At 32.8% G+C, this 16,957-nt stretch overlaps 1 protein-coding gene and 1 long non-coding RNA gene across 2 annotated transcripts in view; one reads left to right on the forward strand and one right to left on the reverse strand.

Annotated features, from left to right (window-relative positions):
* Positions 1-16,957, reverse strand: part of LOC126869856 (uncharacterized) — an 84,367-nt gene that overhangs the window by 65,289 nt on the left and 2,121 nt on the right. The window lies entirely within an intron of this gene.
* LOC126869851 (uncharacterized) overlaps positions 11,248-16,957 on the forward strand; it is a 76,466-nt gene continuing 70,756 nt past the window's right edge. Inside the window, exon 1 of the mRNA XM_050626909.1 lies at positions 11,248-11,539. Coding sequence (XP_050482866.1) covers positions 11,449-11,539 — 91 coding nt within the window. The 5' untranslated portion in view covers positions 11,248-11,448. The remainder of the gene's footprint in view (positions 11,540-16,957) is intronic.

Raw genomic sequence — 16,957 nt, forward strand, 5'->3', positions numbered from 1 at the left:
TAGAAAGTATTTTTAAGAGATTTATATCTTTGAACTAAACAAATTTCTTTCATTCTCAACCGTGTCACATTAAAGTGGCATTCTTTAGTCATAAAATGACATCTAAGATCAAAAAATTAACAAAAATAATATCGTGTTTTTCTTTCATGATCATCAAGCGCTTTACAGAGAAACGTACAAAAGTGAGGGGCACCTGTTCTCCGCGCTATTAATTAAATTGACGACTATTCGGCCAACAGTAATAAATAGGACTGTAACAGTCCTACCAAGCAAGATCACTTTTTAAGCCTGGTATCTCGGTTAACATATACTGGAACAGCTTTAAAGTTGTAGCGACCAGCCGCAAATACAATTTTCAAAGGATAAAAATGCGGCCCAGAAACGAGCCAGTATCGGTAAACTGTCGTATTCATTGTACGAGCGGCGACTTGAGCGTGGAACGTATCAAAATTCATTAGTGCGTTACGGTCGCTGTTTCTCCCCTTCGGAAAAACGAAATCGGGACCTGCATCACACGGAGGATTAATAGGTGAAGTAATGATCGATCACGGTAGGTCGAACACGCGGAATGTCTGTCTTTGAGAACGGTAGGAATATGGCGGTCGTGTATCGATCACAGATCAATCCGCGAGAGACAACAGTGCACAAGAATTGCCGTTACAACAGCGTACCACGCCAAGTCCCATAAGATTTGCCATTTTTATCCATACTCGACAAGGTGTCGAGAGTTGCGGATCGTTATCGCGATACTCGCACAGTATATGTTTTCAGGACCATAAAACGCTCCCCGGATTCGCCATTTGTGGTTAATGCGAAGGACGCGTGCACTAATTTCGAAACATCGCCATTATCGGATATTTGGAGATTTGCTTTATCTGGGCCCTGTTGCACAATAATTTACCAACTAATTGTGTTAGTCAATTGACAAGTTACAGATTGTAGGCTACAGACTTCTCTTTTGGAAACGTACCGTCTTTTGTTAATTAAAATATTAAGTTCTATTCTATATATTTGTCTGAAATAAGAAAGAATTATTTATTATGAATGTCTATTATGAATACTTATTATATAATAAAATGTAAAATTCAAACAAAATACTGTTCCTAATTGACCCCAATAATGTTAGTTTATTTGCGCAACAGGATTTTGCTAATGAGTGAACCACTATCATTGGTGCCGCTATGAATTTTCACAAGTAATGGGTATTAATTAGAGATAACGATTAGATTCGGATGAAAAAATACACAACAGAACACGGATGTCCAATTATCAAAACTTAAATTATCCTTCCAGCTGATTAATATCATTACTGTCTATTGGCAATCGTTTGCTAAACGATGCATGTAGATATTTATCAGTCGGACGTTTCATAGGTACAAATTGGAACGTATGTCGTAATAAATTAATCCCCTGCAGGAAAATTGTATATATTTTTAAAAATTTGTTTCTTTCTCAATGTATTTTTTAGCATTCTTAAAATCGATTTTCGTTCACACTTTTATCGAGATGATTTTACAATTTAAATATTCATTGTTGGATGACTTGGCTTCTATGAACTTAACTACGTATATCTTTTGATCTAACAAATTCTTTCAACCTTTGACTACTACAGATTAAACTATTTCTTCTTAATCGCAATATGATATTAAAATGAAAAATCAACGAAAACATACTTTCCTCTCGTTTTCCTGCGATCTTTAATTACATTTATAAAACTTTCTTATAACAACGAATTATACTTACAAAATCGATTAGGTTTAAATAGAACAATTAATGTCTGTAGAATGTTAAAGAAACAGTCGATCTATTGTTGATAAAATCAGCTTAGTACTAAGTAGTAATGTAATATCTTTTTTTTCGTTAATCAAGTAGAACGGCGACGAATGCTTCACGCTGAAGTTTGTATCTAAATGGAAGAATACGATGACGAGGAATGCTGTTTAATGGTTTATTGGCAATTGGTCGACACTAGCCGCTTGTTATCCGCCTACACCCGAGGCATCTAACTATTGTCACGCAGCACTTTATTGTTGCCACTACAAAAGGGATAATTGCATTTGATCGTGACTCTGCACAGTAAATACTGCATTAATAGACATTCTGAAATGCGAGATTCTCGTCTCGGTGCAATGCTGTCGATTACAGGATATTTAAAGGTAAAGTCGAACAACGAGCTTGTTTTTCAAGAAGAAGAAAATAAAAAGGATTTCTTTTTTCATTATACGCTCCTACTTTATTATGCTCTTTTATGTGTGATATATCGTGCAACGTCCATTGTGTATGCAAACACAAATTAGTATTTAGTATTTATAATATTTAATTAGTATTCAATTAGTATTTAGTATTTAATAAGTATTTATGTTTATATTGCCTAGCGCAAGTTTCGCAACAAGTATAAACCTAAGAACGTAAATGTGAACTAATTTTTGCATCTCGATTTCATATTTTATTCCGATCACCCGAATATAAATTCAACTAATTAACGTGTGAGTTCTATAAAGTTTCAATGACCGTGTAAATGAGCACGAAAATCGCATCACTATTTGAACAACCACGTATTCCCATCAGTTAGCACAACATGTATAACAATATAGTAAATATTTTACCCTATATCCTTTCGTAGTTTACACAGCTATTAGTATACAGGTGATTAATGATCGTGTCATAGTTTTAGACCTGACTCTCCAACTAGGAGATCAGAAATCCTTCGTTAGACGCTTTTCATGGATGTTCGAATAAAACTGTAGCTTCATAATCAATCGAAGTAACCGTTAAATGATTCGTGATTGAAAATCATTTACCATTCACGTGGTGTGCGTTACTTAACACACGATTTGCTGCGTATTCTGCTTTTTCCAAAGCAAATGCGAGCGAACAATTCGTGCTAACCACGAAATCATTCGGCTTTCACGACGGTTAATTAATAACAATCGTCTCGTCCGGTTGCACTAGAATACATCACGATTAAAGCATCTGCATTAGGATTGTGACGTATGGGGAAAAAAGCGGCAGGAATCGATTGCCCAATTAAGCAGGCAATGATTTATGCCACGAACAGAGGATATCAGAATGAAAAGAGGAGAGAATGTCCGAACGACAGTTCAATCTCCGTTTTATCTCCTCGCTGTGCTGCGATTAATAGCACGTAGAACGCGATCCCTTTTACACACTTGCGATATCTGACTGTATTATCGGCAGATTATTTATTTCTTGATTTTATCTGAGGAAAAGGCGAAAAAAGACATGTCCCCCTCTCGGTGTTACCTCTAACAACGTACACAATCAATTTGCATCGTGCTTCGACCGTAGATCTCATAATTTTTTCACCTCATATGTTACCGTATTACTACATGATTCCATTGGTCTACCGGGCAAAAATCTATTTTATGATCTGTAAAACCAGCTGTTAATGTTACACGCGTGTAGTATCGCCATGAACGATCTATATTTTGTATTAGAATGTATTCAGATTAAAGACTACGATTTATCGTGTTTTTAAAGAGTTTTGAATTTGCTGTTCCAGATTTTATCATATCGAATTCGTTACCTAAAAAAATTCGAAGAATAACATTACAGAGTTTAATATCTATACAAATTGAGAAAGTAAATTACTCTCTACGAATACGTAAGAATCTATTGTCCTAGGAAGACTATACAAGCTACCATATAACACTTTCGTTTCGACATAAATGTAAGAACAGCAAGGGCAAGGATAATGAATTAAATAATTTTGTATGTGACAGATACATATATATTACCAGTTATTTAATCACTGTGTTCGAAGATTCAATAATTGATTAGTATATAAATAGATGTCTTAATAAGTTGAATAAGATCACGCGTTAGCTTCCCTTATCTTGATCTTATCGGTTGAATGGTACTTGAAACTGATCGACTGCGACCAGACAAACACGAGACTGCGCACGTGCTTCATTCTCCCGTGATATCCATTATCGCACACCACACCCACGCTTACCACGATTTCACGTCCACCCACGAGATGTAGATGCCGACTCAAGGAGCATCCGGAAGCAACAGATTGAAAAAATAGCGTGCATTAATAGAGAGTACTGACACGCTATTGTCGAACGATACAAGGTCTCGTGAATAATTAATGACTTCGTTGAGATTACATTGCTATGGGTACCTTCCGCGTCGATGATCAACGCATAAAATAAGACGATACGTATAGTGAAGCGATGTAAAACAACCTTTTAAACCTTTTACACTCAATGTCAAGAGTGAAATCTTTATTGACAACCGTGACATGTTAGGATGTACGTTCATTGTGTAATTGGTATATCCCACGAAAGGCGATGAAAGATAATTAATAGAAGCCTAAATAATTACGTGATCTATCTTGTAAGAATAAACATAATAAAGTTGCATATCTCTGGATTCATAAATACCCTTTTTAGAAAGGTCGAGATATAAAGGCACACGTTCATTTCCAATTATAAAAATTAGCAATCTATGATAAGGTTAACATTGTAATTTATACAGTGGCTCACGAAAATATTTAAATGATTATAGAAATGTTTTATGAACGTATTATGTATGTTATATGAAACATTTTGAAATTGCGTTAGCGCTGTAATGAGACACGGCTATCGCGATTATCTGATAAAATTTGAAACGAATCTTTATAAAGTTCATAAAATTATATATAAATATATTGGGACATAAAAAGGTTTACAATATAAAACACTAGATTTATGTGATAAAATATAGTTCAATTAAAAAAAAATGTAACCAATATTTGTACCTCAATATAAATATTTATATCCTCTTTTATGTTGTTAATTCTGCATAATAATACACTAAAAAAGATACTTAAATACAATCATATTTTGTAATCATAAGTTACATACGATAATATGTTGCACCGTAATTATAGCTTTCATGGAATATTAAATACAATTAAGAATAATTCACAAATCAATATTTATAGTAGGTACATATTAACGGAACTGCGTTATGCATGTAGGAAATTCATTTCAAATAATATATATGTTTATTATAAAAGAATGCTTACACCTTTTGTATATACTAGATCGTTCTTAAATTAGTGCTCTATTTTATGCAAATATCTTTACTACTGACTCCTACGTAATACTCATATATATATATATATATATATATATATATATATATATATATATATATATATATATACATATATATATATATATATATATATATATATATATATATATATATATATATATTAATAGCTTATAGTCCATCATACCACTAATTTCACATTTCCTTCGTACTATATGAATTAATAAAATTCGTATAACTATATGTGTGTATGTATAACTATATGTATATTCGTATAACTATATATATATATATATATATATATACACACACACATACATATAGTTATTCGAATTTTATTAATTCATATAGTACGAAGGAAATGAGAAATTAGTGGTATGATGGACTATAAGCTATTAATCGCTTATACTATAAAAGGAGTCGCATAAATCATGCGAAACGGTGCAAATTTGATTGACCATCAAGAAACATTTATTCCTTCTTGTGAATAACATTAGGAGAGTAAAAAATCGGAATTTAATTTCCGTGAACTTTTCACGTGAATAGCAGCGTAATACGTTCACGACTATAAATAGTCGTAGTAACACCGTAAACAGTGTGACAGTAAGTGCCTTGATCGAAGAAAGTCGCATAATGATTCAGGTAAACGGTGGTCGTTGTTCTCAAACATTGAAGAAAACCCAAGGTTTTTGCGAGAGATAAAATCGAGAAAAATGAAAACTGCTTTCCTTGAAACGTTAATTATTACTATTTTTATAGTCTTTTACTTTTTTTTTCAAAAAGAAGGAAAAGGAAATATTACGACATGGTCCAACTTTCGAAACAACTTAACCGGATGATAGTCGCAACGGTTTAGATCTTTATCACAAACGGATGGAGTACTTTCAAGCGTGTACAAATTTTATTTATTGTACCGTAAAGAAGCGCACAGCGAGACGTTCCGCGTTATTGTCTACGATACATTTTACTATTTTTTGCTACGTGCGAAATCATTCGTATGAAAGTCGAAAGGATAGGATATCCTTTGCGTACAAATACTTTTTTATATGTACTAAACACATAGGTATTAGAATCTCATCTGTGGAATTGAATTCAATAGACTTTTCAACTTACAAGTCTTTTCTCTTACAAGAGATTTTCTACAAATAAGATTATGAAGTGATAGGAAAGTTTCTTGTTGGATATCAGAGTAGAAGTTACAGGAAATAAATGTGATAAGTCCATTTGTGTAGATTTTTCTTATTTTACTGCCATTCGATAGTTGAGAAGAGGAATAACATGTTGTAAATTCAAGTATGTATATGAGGGATTAAAATATTCCTATGTACATACATAACTCTTGTTTGTTATTTTAGAATTATTGTCCCGTCAATCAAATGTGTGACTCATATGATGTCGAAGATTTTGAGGCAGGAATTGCATGAAAGGAACTTGAAAAGGAGCAAAAGCTCTAGATAACTAGGGGTCACGTTGTAAAATATTTAAAGAACTGGTCAGAATACGTTTGCTATAGATTAAGTATGTGGCGACTAGCTGATATCTAATAGATTATGTCGCGACAAGCTGGCATCCAAGGCGATCCAATATCGTGTAGACAAGAATTTAAGAATATTTTTATCATTGTACATATTGAATAAGGTTTGTAATATCTATATCGTTAAATTAAAATTAGGGATACCTTTATTTGTTAATCAAAAGTCAGCTATTTTTGCGTCTATTAAACTACATTTCAAATAGGTACATTTTTATTCCTTCCGGTTATAAAGAATATCAATATATACTTACACACCTTTGTATGTGATTATTTGCATACAAATAGTGTTATTAAAAATGACAAATTGATCTAGCGCTATTAATCTAAGGTGCTATTATATCGCTGCAGAAGCAGATTATTTTCTATGGCACAATGGTTTTCCAAAATGATTTGATTAATGCAAATCAGGTTGAAGAACACTAGAGGGGCTGACGTAGTAGTATTTCGAGAAGATTCACATCTTAATTATATCAAGCTTTCTGTCGTACATTTTATTGTGCAACGTTGACTATTCTACGATTTATAATTCGAGACTCCGAAAGTGTCAGCGAAGATATAGAGCAAACTAAACGTAACGCGAGAACAAATGTCACGTATTCTCAAGCAACGTTGAAACCAGCTTAAATTGCGCCAGGATCTTCGCTGTCGAGTCATTAAGCGTCAATGAACACTTTTATAGCGTTCACTATGATTAATAAGTGGAACAGTTACCTGCTTCGTTCCACGTTCATTCTGGCTATGCATCTCATTGTAATACAGGATGCAAAAGACAATGGATTTTGATAAAACGGTGTTAAATATTAAAAATAAAATTAAATTATTAGAAGTCACTTATTTTATGATAAAATATTCTGCATCGTGCGAATTAACTTCGTATACGTATCTTGATAAGAATTTTAATGGACAAATTGTAAGCCAAATGTGAATTTGTAGCGTGAATTTGTTCCAATAAACTGTATTAATCGTGCATAAGTGGAGAAATTCATTTTTGTCAAATGAAATCAAAGTAACGTACAAAATTCAGTTGTTGTATTAAATAATTTATGCTCGCAACTATTTGGCGAATTATTCAGTTTGTTGAGTGACTAGTTCGCTTTTTAATGAAATGAAACATTTAATGTACGGAAGTCGTTTTTCACTCCACTGTCAGAATTTTTCACATTAATTAAGATCATGGTCAAGTATAATACATTAACACCTTAATAATTGTGAAGGAACATGTTTGGGTGAAAGTGTAATTCGAAAGATCGCAGGCGATAGTAGGAATGAGGATCAACGATTTCTTAACTTCCTTTTGTGTTGCTAATTATATTGGAGATGTTTACTCTATTCAAGATTAGTGTTACGATATCAAGACACATTCACATAAGTATGCGAATTCATTTAGATCTATGAATGCAAATGAAAATAGACTAGCGTTAAAACAAGTTTTTCAATCGAGATACTTTTATCTTGCACGACATACAAAAATATAAATACATATAGGTATATGGAATTTATATATGTATATATGTAGATCATATATGTATTTAGATGAGGTCTCATCGCATATGTAACGATCAGTGTTATTTACACATTGATGAAAGATATTAGAACAAGCTCTAGGCCGAGCACGTAGGAATCGTAAAGTAGCTTCATTTACTTCTCATTTGCATGAAAAAAAATATCTACCCGTTGCCTCAGAACAGTACAGATTGTAACGGTGATGTGTTGCTTATGAGCTCGTAAAAATGAACGACTATAAAATTACATGTGTATAAATTCCCATTATTTTGACTTATTTCTTCCTATTCAGTTTCGAGCAGACTAAATCAAAATAAATTACATTTATGTAACAAAAACAAACTTTTCTTTGAAAGATATTTTTACAAAGACAACAGAGCTATGTGGTCTTGCAAGGATTACATACATATGTAGTTGCGTTTTCACGTGAAAGAGTATGCATCAATGGAAGATCAATCGATTTCCATTGAGACGATGAGCACGAACGCGTGGTATTGCATCAGCGATTATCACACGAGCCCAGCTGTCGTGATGCAGTACCTACCAGTGCTGTTCCAGGTTTTTCTTTCTCACATCAATTTCACGCTATTTTTACAATTAGAATTATACGGCAGAATGTGCTGAGAATGTTCAGTCACAATGGAATAGGTATATGGTAACGATCAGAAATAATTTAAATGACATTTCATTATAGTGAAGATGTTTATATTGAAAATTATCAGTCAGAATTTGTTAGAAATATGTGAATTTCAACAATGCATTCTTCTGTGTATATGTATATATTTAAAAATATTTTTATAAAATATAAAATAACACGATGCATTTCCTTATGTATCTTAATATATCCCAATTTCTATAAGAAATGTAGAAAAGATAATTAAACTCGTATCCTGTATTAAAATAGATGAATTAATGAATATTAATTATATGCCTATTTTCTAGTATCCTAATAACCTTTAAATCATATTCCATCAGATAACTGACAATTGCGTAATATGGATATTAATTAGTGCTATGTTATAGTTCGATGCTACTGTAAGTTCAGGCCGGGTCTATTTGTCAAAGTAGCCAAAAAAGGAACGGATTTATCTCTTTTTCGGCTGCTGGCACGCTCGACCTGATCTCGAAACAACGGAATATACATGACGTTGATGCACGATCACGAAAGTGACCCGGGAATGCTGAGCGTTATGAGTTAGACTGGAGCACTCGTATCCGTGCGTTAGGCAATATAAAACGTATAGCACTCGGGAGGATCGTCGAGCCTTTCGAAACACACGAACGAATTATGTTCAACAAGCAAGGATAATAATCTCAGGCGCAATAATGTTCCATCTTGTGAACGACCGACAAGGTGCAACGGACAATGATTCAAACAACTTCAAGACTGTTCTTCTGCCGTAATTGTCGAATGTACTCCAGCGCGCGAGAAAAGTAAGAATCCAGGGGAATCTTGTATCATAAAAAGTGACACGCTGATTTTCAATGGCTTCTCGTATAAGTAGGCTAATAATAAGTTCCTGCTTGTTAAGAAAAACGCTGACAAATTAAGGTCGTGCGTGTTTGTTTCACATATAACATGGATTAAACGTTTTAAGACCTTAAAGACTATATAACGAGACGGCGTTTCTCTGAGGGAATAAAAAAATTCGAGAAGCACCAGGTCTGTGGTTTTCTTAACATCACATCGTTCATCTATTTCGTTACTACCAAATTACTGAAACAGATCTGTTGCTTTAATTATCCTTCTTGCAAAGTATAAAGATGGGTTTATATTTATATATATATATATATATATATATATATATATATATATATATATATATATATAAAGTAATTAATATATATAGCATATATTAATAGTTCATTAATTATATAATATGCAAATGAGTAATTATATCATTAGTTATTAAAAATAATCCTCGAATTTAATTACTTTATACTTCAAGAAACATATAAAAGAATCTTTAACATCAACGAAGCAGTTACATGTACATTTGATGTTTACTCGATTTAAGGAAGAATTTATTTCATCAAAAATTCCATAAATCTTGCTACTGTTACTATCAACTATATTAGTCCCTATGCATGTATATACAAAGTGGCGCGAACTATCTCTCAATAGAAACCGACTGTTACCGATTGGTACTCGGAAACGACAATATCGAAGATCGATTTCTCGTTTAAATAGATAATTTTGCCTCCTAACTAGCGTCGACGATCTAGCTAACGATATCACGAAAGCAAACGTGGAATGTTCGATCAAATCCTGAATCTTGTAACTTTAACCATAATTCATGTCCAGGCGAACTTAACGATCGATCAATGTGGCGGAGGTAGCACGATTGTTAGTATCTACGTATCCAGTAAAGCGATGATAAGTCGCATGAGCAGAGCGGGTATGTCAAACTGGTATAAACTGTTAAGAGAACGAAACAACGAAACCGCCTCTATTGAACTGTCAGACGCTTCGTTTGCATACTTTCTGTTATTTTTCCTGCACCATGTTTGCTAGTGTCTTATCAGTGAATCGTGGTGGTTTGTAACAGAGTTAGATATATCTGATTAGAAACATATACATAAACATGCGTGGTTTTTAAGAATTACTAGAAAAATTTTTACAATATGACCAATATTCAAATATGTGTTCATTTACTGCCAGAGGAAAGGATACGATGAAATATTCCAGTTATATTTAATTTTACTGAAATAATACTCAATTGACTAATATTTTTTTTTAAACATGTATTTTTCTATTCAATATAGATAAAAGTAAATCAAGATAATTCAATACCAATATAAATGTAATGACATCAAATATAGATATGTGAAACTTCAGAAAAATAATGAATCATTACTAAAATTTTATTCATAAAAGATTGTTTTGCCTCCTTTAAAATAAATTCTGTATAGTCTACTAGTGAATGATAGATTCTTATCTACCCTGTGCTTATTCACTTATCACGTTGCCTGAAAATTCGTGCACAGCCAAACTAATACATTTTACGACAATAATTCTTCTACTATACACCACACTCCTGACGTATCAAAGAGTCGTGTAGAATCCCCCCTTCCAGAAGAAGTGCTTTCCTGCGCACCTATAAAACCAGTGAAAGCGCCTGCCGACCCTCCAGACTATCGCACAGTACGACAGCGGCAAGAGCTCTGCCGGCTACCGTCACGGCAGACTTAGATTGTCAATTAACGATCTTTCACAATAAATCGGAAGTTTCATCAACGAAACTGAGAACATTCGGTTACGTGTCACTCACCGTTTCTCGTGTTTCGGTACCTTTAACACGCTCCCCAACTATTTGTGATTCGAGCGGCTTAGGTCAGGAGTGACAATGAAGATGATAGTTGCCAAAATTCTGATCGTCGTATCTTTGATTGGGACACAGGTGCTAGGATACCCTCCGCAAGGAAGACTCAGACCAGGTACGTGAACGAATTTCTTCTGCGATATTATGTGCAAATTGTTTAGTTTATTCATTTTTTGTATGTATAAATTAATGTCTGGTAATTTTAATTTCATATGAATTAAATATATTAGGAGTGTTGTATTTGAAGGCAATGAAGTTGAGTTAAAAGTTTCTTAACAACAAGTATGTGTTTTTGTGAAGACATAAAGTAAAGTGGTTTTTTTATAAGGCACTTTCACGTGTAGATTTTCGTAGGAAATTATTTATAAACGAGACGATGTTGTAAAAGTATGTGCAGTAACTTTTAATACGTGCATATAGTGAATGCTGTGTAGCTACTTTGAACTGCCGCCTAAAATTGCTACTTATTGGTCACGAGACTGTGTGCAAGCGCTAACTTCAATGATTTCTTTCATATTTATGAATAAGAATAAAAGGAACTGTGTTCATAAAGCACGGCAAGATATTTATCGCAATTTGACAAATTAATTTCACCTATTTAACAAACTTCATTCACAGATCCTTATGGAAAAATTTCATAAGAGCACATACTTATCATGCGTATATTTTAAATTATTTTAACTCTACAAATAAAAATACATTTTTTCCTTCATTTTATAATATTGTATCTACGGCTACACATATCTATTGATTATACTATTGCAAATAAAAATAAATTCATCTCATATATTATCTTTTACCATAAATTTTATCTCAACGTGTAAACTTAGCTGTAATAATATATTTGTCTTGGCTTGCCTCAACACTAATAGATACCAGCTAAATGAAGAACAATGAAAGTAAGAATATCTTGTAACATAAATAAAATAACATAAATAGTATATATACCTGTACATACAAGAAATAATTTATTGTACGTTGCTTCGTGTCGGAAAATCTGATCTAATGCACACAGGCTGGTAGGCAAATCCTGTAAAGTTTACTACCTCTAATCGTTGCAATTAACTATCCAAGAGCGTTAATCTTCGCTGCTTTTCTTCTTTCTCTTTCCCTCTCATTTCTTTCCTCTCGTGTTCGCCTTTATTCCAGACAATTACAGCCCTACCCTTTTCCCATTCTTCGTTTCTCTTTTGCTCTCATGAAAGTAGAACACTTCCTTCTACAGATGCTAATCACGATAATCTCGTACAGTGAGCAGTCTCCACGATACGTGACAGCATTCAAAATTGTTACAGTAAAATTTCCGCGCAGGCATCACCTTTCCCTTCTTTGCCCTCTACCATTTTATTTTTTTTATACCGAACCTTGAACTCGCGTGCGCAATTTCTTGGAACGAAGCTAGAAATGTCCGTTGTTTTCTGACTACAGCATCTTATACGTAGAAATATCTTACTTGTATCATTTCTGTTTATAGAAAAATATTATTCATTCAATTTTATCAAATTTATGGTCAAATATTTTTTTCCATATATTTTATTCAAATATTATGTTAATCAGTAATTAGTATAATGTAATCGTACTAATAGAGTAATCAATTTTATTCGTTGTAACTAGATATTATTCTATTTTATTATCAATAAAATTATGGAAATTTAGAATTTTTAGATATTAAATAGTCGTTTTATTCTTAACGTGTAAATAAGATATTTAAATACCAACGGGTGACCGTGTCACGGTTTAATACAGCAATGTCGTATCCTTTAATGAAGCGTTAAAACTTTCTGTGCTCAGAAAATGTCAAAAGCATATATAAATTGTATTTACGCGTATTTACGTTGCTAGAAACGGATGATCATATTTTATTGAGAAGCCTCGTTGCTAATAGTGTCAGATTTCCATGATATTTTAGGAAGGTTTACATCTCGGCAACGTGCTTTTAATTGGCCTCGTAACCATGAGACGAAGGTTAAATATCCTTATGAGAATGTTTAGTTTATTATTCCTTAATAGGAGCCGTATATCGATTTGCTCATCAATACTCTTCGATTTCCCCTCTATAGGAACGTCAATTAATTGGTAATAATTGCAATTTTGCTCATTAATATTCTTCGATCTTCTCCGTTAGGAAGGTAAACTAATTAGTAGTAATTGCGATTTTGCAGATTATCTTCTATATGCATAATAAAATGTTTATTCTTGTTGTTTCTGTTTTTTGCAATATCAGTCTATTGATAATGTTCTTGAAGATATTTTCGCAGAATTGCTTTCTATTTATTATTTCTTTGGAATATTTTTTATATAATTATATAGACTGTTAAATGTAGATACATACATTGAAAGAAAAAAACAAATATCATTAATATACCTATAAGGAGGTTCAAAATTACATTTTTCACAAAAAAATATTGATTTTAAAATCTATTTTACTATCTAATATTAATTCGAGAATCTATCAAACACTTTTTATTTCTCCTAATAACCAGAACAAGCCTTTAAAAGCTTAGGCCCTTTCTTGATACACCCTATGTATCGCAATTTCATTGTTTTCAACGGTGTTATTTTCACCAGACAGTGTGACATTACGTAACATCTTTATATGAAACACAGGAACTTTCTTAAGACTTATGAAACTTATTTTAAGTTAACATGCAATTATGCATGACTTTCCACATGGAAACAAAACCTTCTCGTTAATCGTACTTCAGAAAAAGTTGGTATTTTTTATGCGGTATCTCTTAACATCATAAAACAGACTAATGCATTCAACATGTAGAACGTTCTATAGACTAAGACAAACGTTCGTATGTTGGATTTCCGGCTTCCTGCTTATCCTACACGTTTAATCTATCGAGAGCCTCCTTTAAGCTGACTGATAAGTCTCGCGTGTTCAGTTTAATACTGACTAGGAAATCATTGTGCGAGCCGAGGAAGTGATGCATTGTCCGTGAACAAGTTCCGTTGCCAGTTTCAAATAGCTAGGTACCACGATAACGATATAATCTATAGATACGAATAGGCAAAAACTGGCGAATACATTTTTTTCGAGAAAAGTTCTATTTAACGGCAAGGGTGCTGAGATTTATAAATTAACGTATAATAGATGGAAACTATACGAAGAGATTAGAGGAAAGAGACATAAGTTACATTTTTCGTTTTTCATATGAGAGTAATTTTAAAATTCAATACCTTAGCTAATCACATATTACCAAAAAATGTGTTTTTATCAAATTTTTTTGTGAGGTTTTCTTCTGAAAAATATTTATATTAACGATATTAATTTCAAAAGTATTGGTTATTATATTTTAAATATTAGATATGCCATTAATTTCCATAAAATTTTATGAATTTTTTATCTATTGCTAAAAAGCTTGGTTCCTTTTGTGCATTGAATAGGTTGTTCCTCTTTTAACCTGTGTTATATTAAAGTATACCCTTCTGTCTATTAAATGACATGAAAGTCAGGAAATCAGCAAAATTGTACTTGCCATGTGTTTCTCCTATTTAAAACTTTATTTTACGAACATTCTACATCTATTTGCATCTATTATAAGCTCAGTAACGGGCGTCGATGGAGAAACTGCATTACGATGATGTGAACGTGGAGCAACGAAGGATAATAAGAATAAGAATGACCCCATAAGCACGTTGATGTTGCGATCACGTGCGGCACATGATACCACGTGCTGGTGCACGTGCTGACTCTATAGCCAATGAACGGGAAAGAGAACCACGAAGAAAGAAAGAGAACCGTGTTTGTACACCTTTCCTCGTACGGGTTAATACCATCGAAGGAAAAGTGTGACCGAGTCTCGTGCACACGTCAGCCACTCGGCTCGATTCACGCGACCGGCTGTTCTGTCAATTAACCGCAGCGTCGTCTTCGCGACTCTTGTACAACACAGTCTGGTACGAGGCTATCATCAAACTCGTTTCGGATCGAGGGTCAAAGACGTGTATTTCTAGAAAAATACTTTCGAACAGTAATGTTGAGAATCATTTGAGAGACATTGATGGAATACGTTGTCACATAGCAAACTTTTTAAATTTTATGACATTCTTTCTCTGGTTAAAATTTCATGTAATCTATGTATTTAATTTGTATATATGCAGAGAATTTATTTATACTATCTTTGGATAGCATGGTGATGGATTTACAGGAATATATTTAATATCTTTCATTAAATCTTGCAAGATTTTTTACTAAGTATCGAACACATTTTTATAAATAAACTTCTTTGTTGCTAGAAGATAATAAAAAACTTTATAAAATGCAATTAAGTTTTCCGGGAACATTGTAATGAATTTCACGTAAAAACAAAATATAAAGAATGTATAAAGATATATAATATACGTTGTATGATATATAATACGTAAATACCGAAATATGAAGAACATTCAAGTTATTCAGTATTTTAAATAATAATTCTAAATGAAGTTTCAACAGTAGCTACTATTGTATAACATGAGCCAATTAACTTCTGTCTGAATTTACCGCTTGTTTATAGATACGTATAATACTTCAAAGCTGCTTTCGCGTAAAACTAATTACATTCACGAAATATCAGTAAGACTTCTTTTCAAGTTTCGAGTACCTGTGTTTGGTAAACGTGTGATTGATTTGCAATCAATTACATACAAGGAACTGAATTAATGTGTCAAAGTGTATGTAACAACGCGTCGATCTAGTAAATTATTAGTGAAATCAAGCTACATAATTAATGCACGGAAGTGAATTCACCATATACGAGCCTTCAGCACGCTGGGTATGCAAATTTGCCATTATATACTATCTCTCACATACGACAGCTACAGTTCGCCAAGGTTATTAGCGTAGTAAGATACAGCGAGATTATCTCTAATTACTAATTCGTATATTATAATTCGTAATTTCATGTAATTTAAAAAAACTATCATTCATTTGCCATTTAATCGATAAAAGAAGCCTCAAATATCTTTTTTATGGATTATATTAATTTTATACGATAAGGCAAAATAGGAATAATATTGTTTTCTTACGATTCCTTGATCTTAAAGCATTACGTATCCAAATGAGTCAGATTCTGATTTTTACTAAACAGTGTTTCCATATTAATCAAATGAATCAACTTCTGTTTTTTATTTAAATAGTATTTGCACTATAACAAAGCTATAAAATTGCAACTTTCCTTTATATAGCACGAAGAATCAATTTATCTCTAGCATCTGTTTATGTAGAATTTCATCAAATACCATTGACGGATTAATTGGAAGTACGAGTTTTTAAATACAAAACCATTAAAACGGCAGCAGAACGAGGTTGTAGAAGGTGCATATCGTTAATTTCGCTACTGACACTCGCACTCGCTTATTAGATTTTACTTGCTCATACCGAGAGGATATATCCGCCCAGAAGTTTTGCAATTTACTTTTAATCTTTATTGAGCTGATACAGAAAGTTGAATGAGAAAGCAGCGGTATTCATGGCTAACGTTTACTTTCCAAAGCTGATCAAACGGTCATTTGCTGAAGTCATTTTATACTTGGATCTTGGACT

This window comes from Bombus huntii, chromosome 9 (genome assembly GCF_024542735.1).
Source record: "Bombus huntii isolate Logan2020A chromosome 9, iyBomHunt1.1, whole genome shotgun sequence".
Classification (NCBI taxonomy): Eukaryota; Metazoa; Arthropoda; class Insecta; order Hymenoptera; family Apidae; genus Bombus; species Bombus huntii.